The sequence below is a fragment of the Pan troglodytes genome, chromosome 16 (assembly GCF_028858775.2).
Source record: "Pan troglodytes isolate AG18354 chromosome 16, NHGRI_mPanTro3-v2.0_pri, whole genome shotgun sequence".
In the NCBI taxonomy this organism is placed as follows: Eukaryota; Metazoa; Chordata; class Mammalia; order Primates; family Hominidae; genus Pan; species Pan troglodytes.
The window spans coordinates 83,041,236-83,054,947 of NC_072414.2; the positions used below are offsets into that span (position 1 = coordinate 83,041,236).

Here is a 13,712-nt window from a genome sequence, read left to right on the forward strand (position 1 = left end):
CTTGTAAGAGATGATTATTTAAACCAATCAGATAGAGTCTTTCATTAGTATGGTTTCTTTTTTAGGAGGCAGCATGTGTACAGGGTGCATTTGGCTTCTGGTAACAATAGCTTTGAATCATAAAGATACTCATTATTTATTGATCAAGAATTTTCAAAGTAGGTGGTACCAGAGTTGGTTCGATGACTCGCTGATGTCAGGGCATGAGGTTGGCATGTCTGCGATTCTCTTTACTTTCCATGGTGGTCACAAGATAGCCACCATAGCTCTAATCTAAGTCCCCCGATAATGGCTTTCCAATCATCTGGCAGGTGTCCACCAAGTCTTATGGCTTGCCTGGATTAATCACTGGCAAGAAAAATTGGATGAAGATGACCGTGTTAAATGAACTATGATTGATCCCTTAGGGTTGAGTGTGTCTGAGGAGGCAATCTCTCTGAACACGTTTAATACCTGAACAAAAGCCCGGGTTCCCTTAGCAAGGAAGAAGAGGGAAAAGGGCTGTTGGGAACGTGACCAACAGAGTCTATTGCAGGCATAAGGTTTTTAAAGGTAGGCTGTTTGACTTCATATCTTGGCTACATCACTAACCCTATCATCTTACACAAGTAACTTAACCTCCCTAACCTTGGTTTCTTAATGTGTGATATTAAAATACTATTAGTACCTGCCTACAGAAGCATTGTGAGGATTAAATAAGATAAAGCCCATAAAGGGCTCATCACAGTTCCTGGCACACAGTAAGGATCCAGTAAATATGAGCTGGTATTTGTATATTTTTAACTTTTCACTTTATTCAGTAGCTCCTTAAAGAGTCAACTTACTCACGGGCTTGTTTACTGATGAACAAGAGGTGTTAGTCCCTCCAGTCCTGTCATGGAGCCAACATTTTAATAAAGAAAAAGACTAAAAAACCCCCAAAAACCAAGATGGCTCTCTCTGACCTCCATTTTTCCACTGGCAAGAGTAAAGAAGATTCTAGAATTCAATGTATTCTTGGTAAGCTTCCCAGCATTTTTTCTCCCCAGTACTACCAGCCTTGCCACCAAGATCAGGACTAATTTCATTATGCTCTTTATCCCTGTATGTCAATCACCGTGAGAGGTTCATGTCTGCCAGGACACCCCTTACCACCCACATTTGCATTCCCGTATGGCACTGTACATGCCTCCGTTCCCCTATGTTTCCCCCTTCTCCTCTGAGGATGTTAATTAGCCCTGCAGCCTCAGATGAGTGCTCTTGGCCCCGTCACAGCCTCCACTCTTGTACCATTGCTCTTTGTTGCTCCCCCTGGACATTTCCAGGCCATTCTCCCTCTCTCCTGACTAAAAGATCTCATATTCGAATCTCTTGTCATCAGAGAGTATCACTTACTACACATTCTTGTTGCAGTCATCCACTGACTGGGCCATGTGCTCTCATTCCTGGAGAATTTTAGTTCTAGGTTCATCACGGTCACATTCCAACCATCTTTCTATTATTGTCCTTGGAGATTTTAACAAGTGATTTCCATTATCCTGGTCTGTCGTTTCCTTAAAGTCCTCTCCAATCTTTAGACTTTTAATCTCTTATTACCCCCTTGTTCTCACCACATTCCTCACTGAGCTTAATGTCCATGTCCATAATCACAGTCACTTTCTGTGCACATCACCAGCTTCCTTGCACCTCTCTTACTCTGCTGTGTTCCCCACCCCTGGTTGCATCCGACTTTTCCTCCATCTGTCCCTAAACCCCGTTGCTGCACCTGGGTGGTCAGGAACACAGAACATACAATGTTGCCCACTGGCCTCACTAAATTCATGATGCAGAGCCTCCAGAGGATCCTTTGTGCTGCCAGCCATCATCCTTCATTTCCCTCATCCCTTCACTCTCTCCTCGATGGTTATTTTGTGTCTTATCCACTATTTTCCAATTTCCAGCATCTCTTCCTCATCTTCACTCTCAGATTAATAAACTCAGTTCCTCCTGAACTGAGAACAACAGAAGTAACCGGAGAAGAACTTCCATAGCCCCTGTTATCACACCTACCTTCCTCGCTGCCGCTGTGCTGACCCCGTATTCTTGTGACAGTGGAGGAGGTGTAAGGCTCACTGGTCTCCCTGTATCTCATCCCCTCTCACCTCCCCAGAACATCACTTTTGTAATCCTTTTTCTCATCATTTTGTAACTCCTCCTCATCAATATTTATCTCTCTATGGAATCATTCCCACCAGCACACCACACATTTCTTCAGTCTTGATCCCACACACATCTTTTCTATTCCCTTTCCAGTAAAATTCACTGAACCCAGTTCCTCACTTTCTGTTCTCACTTGAACCCACTTTCAGTAGAATGAATGAGTGAGGATGTTTCATCTTTAAGCAGGAGTTAATCCTCGCCTCTTCAGAAAGCTGTTCTTGTCTAGATCACTCTTGGCCTCCACTTGCTCAGTTCAGCAGTCAGCTGTCATCCTCAGCTTATTCACCTGTTCACAGCAACTCTAACGGTTAGTCACTCTCTCCTCCTTGATGCGCTTTCTTTATTGGACATCTAAGCTACCTCTGTCTCCTCGTTTTCCAGCTGCCCATTGGCTGCTCCTTCTTGTTCTCCATCACTGGTCTCTCTTCATATTCCTGGCCTTTAAATGTTGGAATGTCTCAGTGCTCAGTCCTTGAATCTCTTGTGTATTGCCACTCACTTCTTTGGGGATCGTGTTCGTTGTCTGCTTTCATTACCACCTTTCCTCTGGATGCCACCTTTAAAATGCATCCAGAATCCAGCCACTTCTTACCACTTTCCTCTACCTACCAACCTGGCCCAAGTCATCAGCGTCATTCACTTGAAATACATGTGGTGGCCTGCGAACTGATCTTTACGATTCCACCTGTTGGAGGGAGAGGCTATTGAGGATGGATGGTCAGGGAAGGCCTCTTTGAGATTTCGCCTGAAATATGAGAAGGAGCCAGCCATGCGAAGATCTGAACAAAGAACATTCTAGATAGAGGAAAGAGCAGTGTGAAGACTCTGAGGTGGGAGAGAGCATAGGACATCAGTATCCAGGGGTTGCTTAATACTTGATAAAAGGGTGAAAAGCAGAATAAGAGTAACCGTCATAGGATGAAGAGATTTGACCCAGGAGTTACCTATTATTTTTTTTAAATACGAATACTCACTTTCTGAACATGCTATTAAAGGCTGCACAAATCTCTGTCACACAGGGTTCTCAAATAGTAGGTGAAACTACTGTTTGGCTAGTAGTGTTTTGAAACTCAGAGATTTTATTTAGCAATCTAGATTTCTGGTTCTTTTTGAAACTGTAGGAATAGGGTCTATCTTCTGTAACACAGCAGTTGGCTGAAGTTAGGTGGTGGCTGCTCCCTTTAGACGGGCATGTATTTCTCAGTCCCCACACTCCCTATTAGGGATGTCTGGAAGTATCACCCATTTGTATAACCTGCCTGGGCCCTGTTGGCGTCTGCTTTTGCCCTCTTATGAGACCCCTGGACTATTCCTATATCTCATCAGACACAATATTCCACCCTCTAGCAATGACCACAACTTGGTCTTAAGTGAAATGGCAGAGGCATCACTGAGCCTCATTGGGTTATGATCCTATCTGAGATGCCCACAGTGCCCAGGAGAGCTATCAGAGGTGTCATACCTCCACTGGCCCAGGTGACACCTCCTCTTACCCGTCTCACCTGGAGTCATTCTGGGTTGGAGGCACCAAAAGGGAAGCTGCATTTCTGCAACATCTCTAGTGTGGTGGTATGTGAGCAAGGCAATTTCAGGGTTCTTGAAGTATCCTCAGGGAATCCTTCTTAATGCCTCTTCTTTTTAGCCTGAGAGAAGTTTAAGGAAAGTGACAGATACCTCTTTGCCCCAAGGCTAAGGTGAGCCCCAGTCAGAAACCTCACTGTTGTCTTAAATCCTTTCTATTGCAGCTGCTTCCACTGTGGCTGTGGATATGTCTCTACTCACCAAAGACACAGCCAGGAACCTGGGGTCTGGGTCTCCTCATTGCTCACTGCTTGGCCCAGAATGTTGTCTCATGGTTTCATCTTGGTTATCCATCTCCTGCGATGATAAAGTCTCTAGGCTGCCAGGCAAAGTCTTTAGTTTCCCCTGTATATGGTTGGAGAGAGAAGTTCTTCGTGATTTAATAAAGAATTAAATCTGTCCTTAAATCCAATGCTGCTGAAGCAAGGGGCTTCTGTCTCTCAGACTCCCTGATCTGCCTGTAGACCCTCACCTCTGGGCCTATTGGACACATTCAGAACCTAGAACTTCCAGGAGGGGCGGTTCTGCTCTTCTGCTGTGCTGTGGCTCGCCCTGAGCTGAGGGGCCAGGGCAAGTGAGAATGTTGCATCCTCAGGCAGAGTGACAAATGCCTCACCCCAACCCTGCTGTCCTTGAAGAGTATTAGTGTATCTTTCTTCATGGGCTATGTCATAATCTGGGGCATTGGCGACTCACTCAACTATAATCCTAGGTTCTTTCATCAGATATTGGGAAAGTTTATTTATACTTTAATAATTGTGGTCAGAGAGGAAATCTCTTAACCTCAGTTTCCTCATCTGTTAAATGAAGCCATTAATACCTCCCTCACCAGGTTGGAATGACAAATTGAAATTATTATACATGTGATCTATCACAGTGTCTTACATATGGCAGGAGATCAACAAATGCTAATTCTTTTGTCCCTTCATTTCTCCTCTACACACTTGTATCCAAATATCTTATGTGACATTTAGGAAAGAATTCCAACTACCAAGAGAATGGACAAGTTAACCCACTTCTGAAGATTCATTCACTTGAGTTTACTGGACCCATAAAAGACTAGAAAAGTCGAACATGGTGATTCTAGATTGGTTTCCACTAGACGACATGTTAAAGCCAAACCTTTTTGACCCAAAAGAAAGTGTTTACTCATCCAGAAGTTTCCAAGCGTCCAGATGCCACATAAACAAAGCACCTGGCTGACTTACCCAATGCATCTTATTTCATAGGGTGTGCAGATGGATACCCTGACGTTCCTCCATGATTTGATATCAAAGTGAGAGTTCTTTGTGGGATTCCCATATATGTTAAAACATTGATCACATTTACCACTTTGAGGAACTGTGAATCCCATGCCCTAGTCCAAGAGAATACTACCCTTCAAGGGGGGTATATTTGGTTGAATAATAAATAAATGGAATGGAAATGACAGGAATTACTTTTTAGAGATGTTATTATAGATGCAATGGAAATGGTTTAGTTGGAAGATGCTGATTTTTATTCCTGCAAAGCATATGCATACAGTCAATAAATATTTGAGTCACTGCAGGAAAAAGCAGCTCATAATCCTCTCAGGATAATGAATGCATTTAATTTCTACATGCTCAAGCAAGAAAAAGGTTAGAAGTGGTTTATTTGTCTTTGGTTAATTGCTAAATAAAGAAGCTCACCCACGCAGGGCCTCTTCTTTCTTGTCACCACGGTAAGCCAGTGCGGTCTGATGGTATATCTTATCTTGCTGCCTCTGGTGTGGAGAGGAAATCTTCTGTCTGTGTGAAAAGCATCTCTAAAGCTGAAAAGAGGTTTCTGATATCTGCCAGCTCTCTAGAAGGATATTTGGCATTGTGTCTCAAGAGGCACAAACTTGTTGATCTCCTTCGATCTCATGATTCAATTTCTTGGAATCTATTCTGAGCAAATAACTAGAAACACCAACAAAGACATATGCATAAAATATTCTTTGCTGAGTTGTTTATTAAGTGAAAAGCTAGACTATGAAGCTTTCGAGACAGAAAGATTTCTATCGTGTAAATACAGTATGTAGTTATACACGTACCAATACAAATACAAAAATAAAGCCTGCTGACAACAGCTGTCTCTGAGTGGTGGTATGATGAATAGATTATTGCTTTACCTTTTATACATTTTGGGGGGTGTTCCTCAGATTTTCTTACAGTGAATAGGAATTACTTTTAGATTATTTTATTTATTGAACAAATATTAATGGAGTACCTACTATGCGTACATCTCTGTGCTAGAGACACAGTGTCGAACTCTCCTCAAGCAAAATCAACATGGTCCCTTCGTCCGGGAGTTTACAGTCACAGGAGTTTGGCAAATATCAAACAAATAAATATATAATATCAAATAGAGACATGTGATACAAAGGAAAAGCAATGGTATGCTGCCAAAAGACTATCAGGGACGACTGAAGTTTGGAACAGGAACCAACAAACTGTGGTCTACAAACCTATGACCAATTTTTTTTTTAAACATTTTTAAAGGGTTGTAAATTTAGGAATAATAATATGATGTGACAGAGACCATAGAAGATTGGCAAAGTACATTTTACAAGTAAAATATCTATGCTCTGTCCCTTTATAGAAAAAGTTGGTGGAGCCTTAGTTTGGAACATCAGGGATGCCTTTCTAAGGAGATGACATTTAATGTGGGAACTGAAGAAATAGGAGTTAGCCAAAAAAAAAAAAAAAAAAAAATTCCCCCCTTCAAAGTCTTGTTAGAGGAAACTTCGAAAATATTTTTCAAAAAAAGCTTTTTATTGGAAGCTGGCTTCTTCTCCAGGTAAGGAGAGAGGAAGGTTTATTTAAAGGGCATACTACTAAAAATAAGTTTCCTCTGCTATTCTCTATCCTTTTTTCCTCATATTCCTTTAGTATATGACTGGCTTGTTTTTAAAATATCACCATCTTATTTTTATTTTTCTAATCCTGTGGCTTTCCAAGGTCCTAGACAACTTTAAGCTGTACTGCTAATAACATCAATAGCAGCTTTTATTAAATGTGCATTTACCTTGGTGCCAGGCATTTTGCTAGATACTTTAAATCCACTCCCCTATATAACCCTAACAACTCTGCAAAGATGGGCACCGAATTTTACAAAGATGTAATAGTGGTCAGAGAGGCTGAATGGGCTGCCCACAGGCATGCTGTGGTAGTCATGGAGCCAGGACCATGGCCCAGATGTCTCAGTCTCAGAACTGGGCTCTTTCTTGCATGGTGCCTGTCACTGCAGGCTCCTCCCTCTTCCAAGGAGGGGTATTCTATTTCTTTTGTTGTGTTACCACCAATTAAAAGTCTTTTCCACTCCACCACATCGCTCCTCCTTTCAACCTCCTCCTCCTCCTCCTCCTCCTCCTCCTCCTCCTTCTTCTTCTCCTCTTCCTCCTCCTCTTCCTCCTCTGCTCTGCAAGTAGCAATCCTGGTTTTCAATTTCCTCAAAAATCTCAGTATATTAAGGGATCATTTCCCTAATATGCCACCGAGCTTGTTGAGTGAAATTGAGGGAAGATTGAATTTCTGGCTTTCTAACTAGTTCCTTATCTGCTTCACACTAAGGTAATTTTTGATAACTCCACTGCACTCTAATTTTCCAAATGTATTTTTAAAATTTCTTTTGCTAAAGACAGATTTTAAATGAGTCTAATAACATAGCCATTCCAGAGACATTGTTAATTTTGTATTTCCCTTCCCTGGTGATAGGCTCATTTTTCCTTCATTCTTCCTTTTCCTAGACTTCAAAGACAGCATTTGAGAAGCTCTTCTTATTCTCTCTGGTACCTCCATGACCTTGGACAGTGAGGTTTAGTAGTGAAAGCACAAGGCCTGGAGCCAGGAGACCAGAAATGCAGTGCCAGCAGGTCCTCGGCCAGCATTGAGGTTCTGGGCAAGTTATTGACCCTTTCTGGGGCTCAGCCTCCTCGTCTGGTAAAACTAAGGGGTTGGATTCAACGTCTAACTTGTAAAGTTTTTCAATTTGTCTAGGTGTCTAGATCAGTCATGGGATAGTCAGGAGACAAATCATACCAGTTACTTGAAAAGAGAGATTTTAATGTAAAAATTATTAACAGGATGGGTGAAACGCTTTTGAAAAGTTTCGCTGAGGTAGCAAATGCAGGGAGAAGCTACCTCCCCTGGGGCTTGGAGAATAAAGGAAAGAGATTGGAATGATTATAACTTAGAATCTTGAAAAGGGGTTCCATAAAGCTGCAACTCAGCTCTCTGAAGAGAGGCCCTGGCTGGCAGTTGCTGGTGTTGGAGAGGAGAATGAAGTGCAATGTGGCCTCTGCTAATTGGATGCAGCTGCTATCTAGAAAGGACTTGCTGCAGTCAGGCTGAAACCTACAGGAACAGAAAGGACAGGTCCTTTCTTCTTTCCCCAGCCCTGAAGCCTCCCTCTAGCGCCCTCTATTGGCAGAGCCTCGTAGAGAGTGGCTGGCAAAACTGACCGGGATTTGTGGACCAAGTAAGGTCTAGAAGGGTGGCTTTGGAGCTGAGGGACAATAATTTCATAACTGCACAGTGTTCATTGCTAAGATTGCAAACTGGTAGGTTAGAAGCCACTTTTTTGTTAAGGATATCTTTATTATTATTATTCGATTCTTTTTAAAGTCATTTATCATAGTTGTACATATTTTGGAGCACCTGTGATATTTTGATCCACGTGTACAATGTCATAAAGATCCTTGTCACGCCTGTAATCCCAGCACTTTGGGAGGCCGAGGTGGGCGGATCACGAGGTCAGGAGATCAAGACCATCCTGGCTAACACGGTGAAACCCCGTCTCTACTAAAAATACAAAAAATTAGCCGGGCGTGGTGGTGGGCGCCTGTAGTCCCAGCTACTAGGGAGGCTGAGGCAGGAGGATGGCGTGAACCCGGGAGGGGGAGCTTGCAGTGAGCCGAGATCGCGCCACTACACTCCAGCCTGGGTGACAGAGCATCTAAAAAACAAAAAACAAACAAACAAAAAAATGCCTTGTATGGCCTTAAGTAGTTTAATCAAACATTTGTGTCTGAGTTTATGTTTTTAATCTGCATATCTTCTTCCTTGGAAATCCACAGTACTTCATCTTTCATTATTTACATTTTTAAAAAATTAATTTAAAATTAATGAATGGGAAGGCAACTTGGAGATCATCTCTAGTTCAGTAATCGGTTTATAAATCAGGTGATTAATACCCTCAGAAAGTGAGAGGTTTTGCTCCCAAATCATACAACTAGTGAATGAGATCTTTGGGTTCCAAGGCCTGGATTCTCATCATTATTTACTGTTTACAGGAGGACAGATGTGCTCTAGCCTCTTGCTACTCAAAGTGTGGTCCCCAGACCAGCAGCACTGGCCTCAGCTGGCAGCTTGTTAGAGATGCAGAATCTCAGGTCCCATCTCAGGCCTGCTGAATCAGTATATGATTTTAACAAGATCCCCAGGTGATTTATGTGCACAGTAAAGTTTGAGAAGTGCTGAAGATAGCTTTATTGAAGTAAAAGAAAAAATAGACTTTTATTGGATGCTAGTGTTTTTCTCTAGGGTGGACTCAGGGTGTGGGGTGTAGAGACTAGTTCTCAGCAAATCTCTGGACCACTCCTCTAAGTCTTTTTTCCCTCTCCCTGCTTTCAGTTTATGGGCCCATACACATACATGCAAACACCCATGTGCACACACACAATCACACATGCATGCATCCATACATCTACGTTTTCACACACACACACACACACACACACACACGTTTATGATCTGGCTTCTGTCCTACCTTCCAGCCTGAACCCTCACCAGATTCCCCTACATAAACTATGCTCTACTCACGCTAGGCTACTTACAAGAAGTTGCCCAAACATATCAGACTTTCTTTTTGCCTCAGTCACCAAATGGAAATCAGACTAAATTCTGTTTGTCTTTCAAGAACAGCTCAATGTCTTTGTCTTGGAAGCCTTCCCACATTGAGTGAATTATATCCAAGGTTTGCTCTTCTTCTGGGGTTTAATAATACCTGACAGATACCTTTATTGAGCACCTTTTTTCTCACTCATAGATAATCATACATTTTATTGTTTATCTCCTTGAAAGGATGGAACCATTCCTCACTTGACAAGCAATACTGGGGGTGAGCAGATGAAGAAAGAATGAACTAATGTAAAGCAAAGGAATCTAACAAATGCTTATCTGTAAAGAGCAGCAAAGTGTAATAGTTAAAGGATCGAGTTGGTTTTTTGAAAAGATAAACAAAACTGACAGACTTTTCGCTAGACTAAGGAAAAAAGAAGGCTCAAATAAAATTAGAAATGAAATGAAAGAGAAGACATTACAACTGATACCACAGAAATATGAAGGATCACAGGAGATTATTATGAAAAATTGCACACAACCAGTTGTGTAATCTGGAAGAAATGCATACATTCCTAGAAACATGCAATCCACCAACACTCAATTATGAAGAAATAGAAAATCTTAACAAACCATTAATGACTAAAGAGATTGAATTACTAACCAAAAACCTCTCGACGAAGAAAAGCCTAGGACCTGCTGGCTTCACTGTTGAATTCTACCACACATTTAAAGAATAACTAATGCCAACCTTTCTCAAACTCTTCCAGAAAATTGAAGGTGAAGGAATATTTACAAACTCATTTTACAAATCCAGCATTACTCTGATACCAAAGCCAGAGAAGAACACTACAAGGAAAGAAAATTACAGGTCAATATTCCTGATGGACACAGATGCAATAGTCTTCTACAAAATACTAGCAAATTAAATTCGACAGCACATTAAAAGGATCATACACCATGATCAAGTGAGATTTGTCCTTGGCATGAATGGATGTTTAAAGATATGCAAATCAATAAATGTGATACACCACATTAACATAATAATGGATAAAAATCATATGATCATCTTAATAGATGCAGAAAAAGCATTTGACAAAATTCAGCATCCTTTCGTGATAAAAATTCTCAACAAATTAGGTATAGAAGGCCACATATGGCAAGCCCACAACTGACAATCATAATCAATAATGAAAAGCTGAAAGGTTTACCCCTAATATCAGCAACAAGACAAGAATGCCCACTCTTGCCACTTCTATTCAACATAGAGCAATTAGGCAAGAAAAAGAAATAAAAGTCATCCAAATCAGAAATGAAGAAGTAAAATGGTTTCTGCAGATGGCATCTTATACATAGAAAACCCTAAAGACTCCACCAAAAAATTGTTAGAACAAATAAACAAATTCAGTAAAGGTGTAAAATAAGAAACCAACATGAAAAATAGTAATGTTTCTATATGCTAACAATGAAGTATCTGAAAACAAAATCTAGGAAACAATCTCATTTACAATAACATTAAAACATACTTAGGAATGAATTTAATCAAAGAAATGAAAGGTCTTTATACTGAAAACTATAAGACATTGATGAAGAAATGGAAGAAGACACAAATAGATGGAAAGATATCCCATGTTTATGAATAGAAAGAATTAATATTGTTAAAGTATCTATACTGCCCAAAGTAACCTACAGATTCAATGCCGTCCCTATCAAACTTCCAATGGCATTTTTCATAGAAATAGGAAAAACATCCTAAAATTCATATAGAACCACAAAAGATTTGGATAGGCAAAGCAGTCGAGCCAAAAGAACAAAGCTGATAGCACCACACTACTTGCTTTCAAATATACTACAAAACGGTAGTAATTTAAAACAATGGTAGTGGCATAAACACAGACATATAGACCAATGGAACAGAATAGAGAGCTTAGAAATAAATTCACACATTTATGGCCAATTGATTTCCAACAAAAGTGCCAAGAACACACAATAGGGGAAAAACAGTCTCTTCAATAAATTGCGTTGAGAAAACTGGATATTACATGCAGAAGAATGAAACTGGACCCTTATCTCACACCATATACAAATATACTACATTTCCTTAAGGCTAGACATTGGTTGTAGCTTGAAGAAAGGTCCTTCTTGGATGGTAATAACATAGCCGGCCTTGCTGGCAATTGCTGTTTTTCACTTCTACCATGTTCTTCCTTCCTAATATCCACTTTGCCACACTTTACCCTGGAAATTCTCTCCTTAAACATAATCCACCAGTTGAGGGCTTTTGCAACACAAAGACTTTCCTTGCTTAAAAAATTACAGCATTTCCCTTGTCTGCAGATTATGTACCTAAATGACTGGTCTTACAGCCATCTCAGTTTTGGTTGATCTGTGTTAGTCTGTGTATATGTGAGGCCATTTTTAAGATAAAATTTGTAAAAAGTCATATTTGTATAGCACTTCCAATTTGCCACAAATATCACATTCCACCATTTTGTGTCTATGACACAGAAATTCTAGGATAAATAAAAATGAACATTGTATTTTGTAAACATTATATAGTCTTAATCTTTTGTCTTTTCTCTCTATTCTCTCCTCTCCTCCCCCTCATTGCAGGGATGATAGTCTACTTGGGAATGATGGCGGGCGCCTTCATCCTGGGAGGCCTGGCTGATAAGCTGGGAAGGAAGCGAGTCCTCAGCATGTCTCTGGCCGTCAATGCCTCCTTCGCCTCCCTCTCTTCCTTCGTGCAGGGATATGGAGCCTTCCTCTTCTGCCGACTCATCTCAGGCATCGGGTATGTTCTTAGGGAGGTGGAGCTGGACCATCCCAGACCAATGGCCCATCCATTCTGGTATTCTAGCTCCAAGAGGTAACTCTAGAAACCCTTGGACTGACTGAGTTTTTGTTTGACTTTCAGGATACTATATTAAAGTTGAACCTTAGAAAGAGTTAGGGTTAGGATTAGCCTCTGAAGTCAGCATGCAATGTCAAAATAATCCAAGACTGCCTCCCACATGTAGAGAGGAACTACCTGGCCGGTCTCTCAGATTCACTGGGTCCTTTCACCACAGAACCTAAGGTGGGGTATAGGCAACTTGGTTTCTACTATGACCATTTTTAGTGTATGACTTGATTCTTTCTCTCTGGCATTTTTCCTTTGCAGTATTGGGGGTGCTCTACCGATTGTTTTTGCCTATTTTTCTGAATTCTTGTCTCGGGAGAAGCGAGGAGAACACCTCAGTTGGCTGGGCATCTTCTGGATGACTGGGGGCCTGTACGCATCTGCCATGGCCTGGAGCATCATCCCACACTATGGTGAGTCATGGCTCCAAACAGCCTAGGGGGCCCTGTTTCTATGGCTCCTGCACCCAAACAATAGTTCCTGTCCTCAGCCTTATTCCATGTACTCGCGCACAGTTCCCGTACGTGACCTTGATCTTTCTTAACAACTTCTAACATTGCAGACACGTTGTTAATTTCAATTCAATGTCTTTTTTGAAAAATATGTCCTGTTCTCCCTCTTTTCCTCCTTCCTTCCCTTCCTTCATTCTTCCCTTTCTCCTTCCCTCTCTCCCTTTCTTGTTTCCTTACTTTTATTTGAAATAATTTCAACCTTCATCTCCAGCTCTCCTCCCCCTGAGCAACTTAGGCTTTGGTAACCTGATTTAATAGATGACAGGTATGTGACAAAAGCCAAGAGAAGTTGGTGACTTGCTCAAGGCCATGTCCCTGGCATGTGGTGGAGTGGGGGCTGGAGTCCTGATGTCCCCTCAGGGGCAGTAGGCTGGTACTCTTTCTGCCCTAGTACCTGCTGTCACTCTTGTTTGGCTGTGACAGTGCAGCAGCCCTTATAGACAAGGTCATGGTTTCAGCCGGGACAATTTTATTTTCCTGGATAATTGTAAACACTATTCTCTGGACAGACACCTGGCAACATCAACTTTTACTACTGGTTTCATCAAGAGCAATGTAGGGAGAAGGCAGCAATTTTGACTTTGATTCTGCTTTTGGAGTATACTTAGTAATACTATCATCATCATTCAAAATCATTTTTGGTAAATCACTGATTATGAGTATAGGTTTAGCAGTGATTTAGAATCCTCAGACCCC

General features: G+C 41.3%; 1 protein-coding gene across 9 annotated transcripts in view; it reads left to right on the forward strand.

Moving 5' to 3' along the window:
* SV2B (synaptic vesicle glycoprotein 2B) overlaps nt 1-13,712 on the forward strand; it is a 201,852-nt gene that overhangs the window by 139,823 nt on the left and 48,317 nt on the right. For all 9 annotated transcript variants that reach the window (XM_054667961.2, XM_016927459.4, XM_016927458.4 and 6 more), the window contains 2 exons: nt 12,216-12,396; nt 12,766-12,917. In XM_054667961.2, coding sequence (XP_054523936.1) covers nt 12,218-12,396; nt 12,766-12,917 — 331 coding nt within the window. In that variant the 5' untranslated portion in view covers nt 12,216-12,217. The remainder of the gene's footprint in view (nt 1-12,215; nt 12,397-12,765; nt 12,918-13,712) is intronic.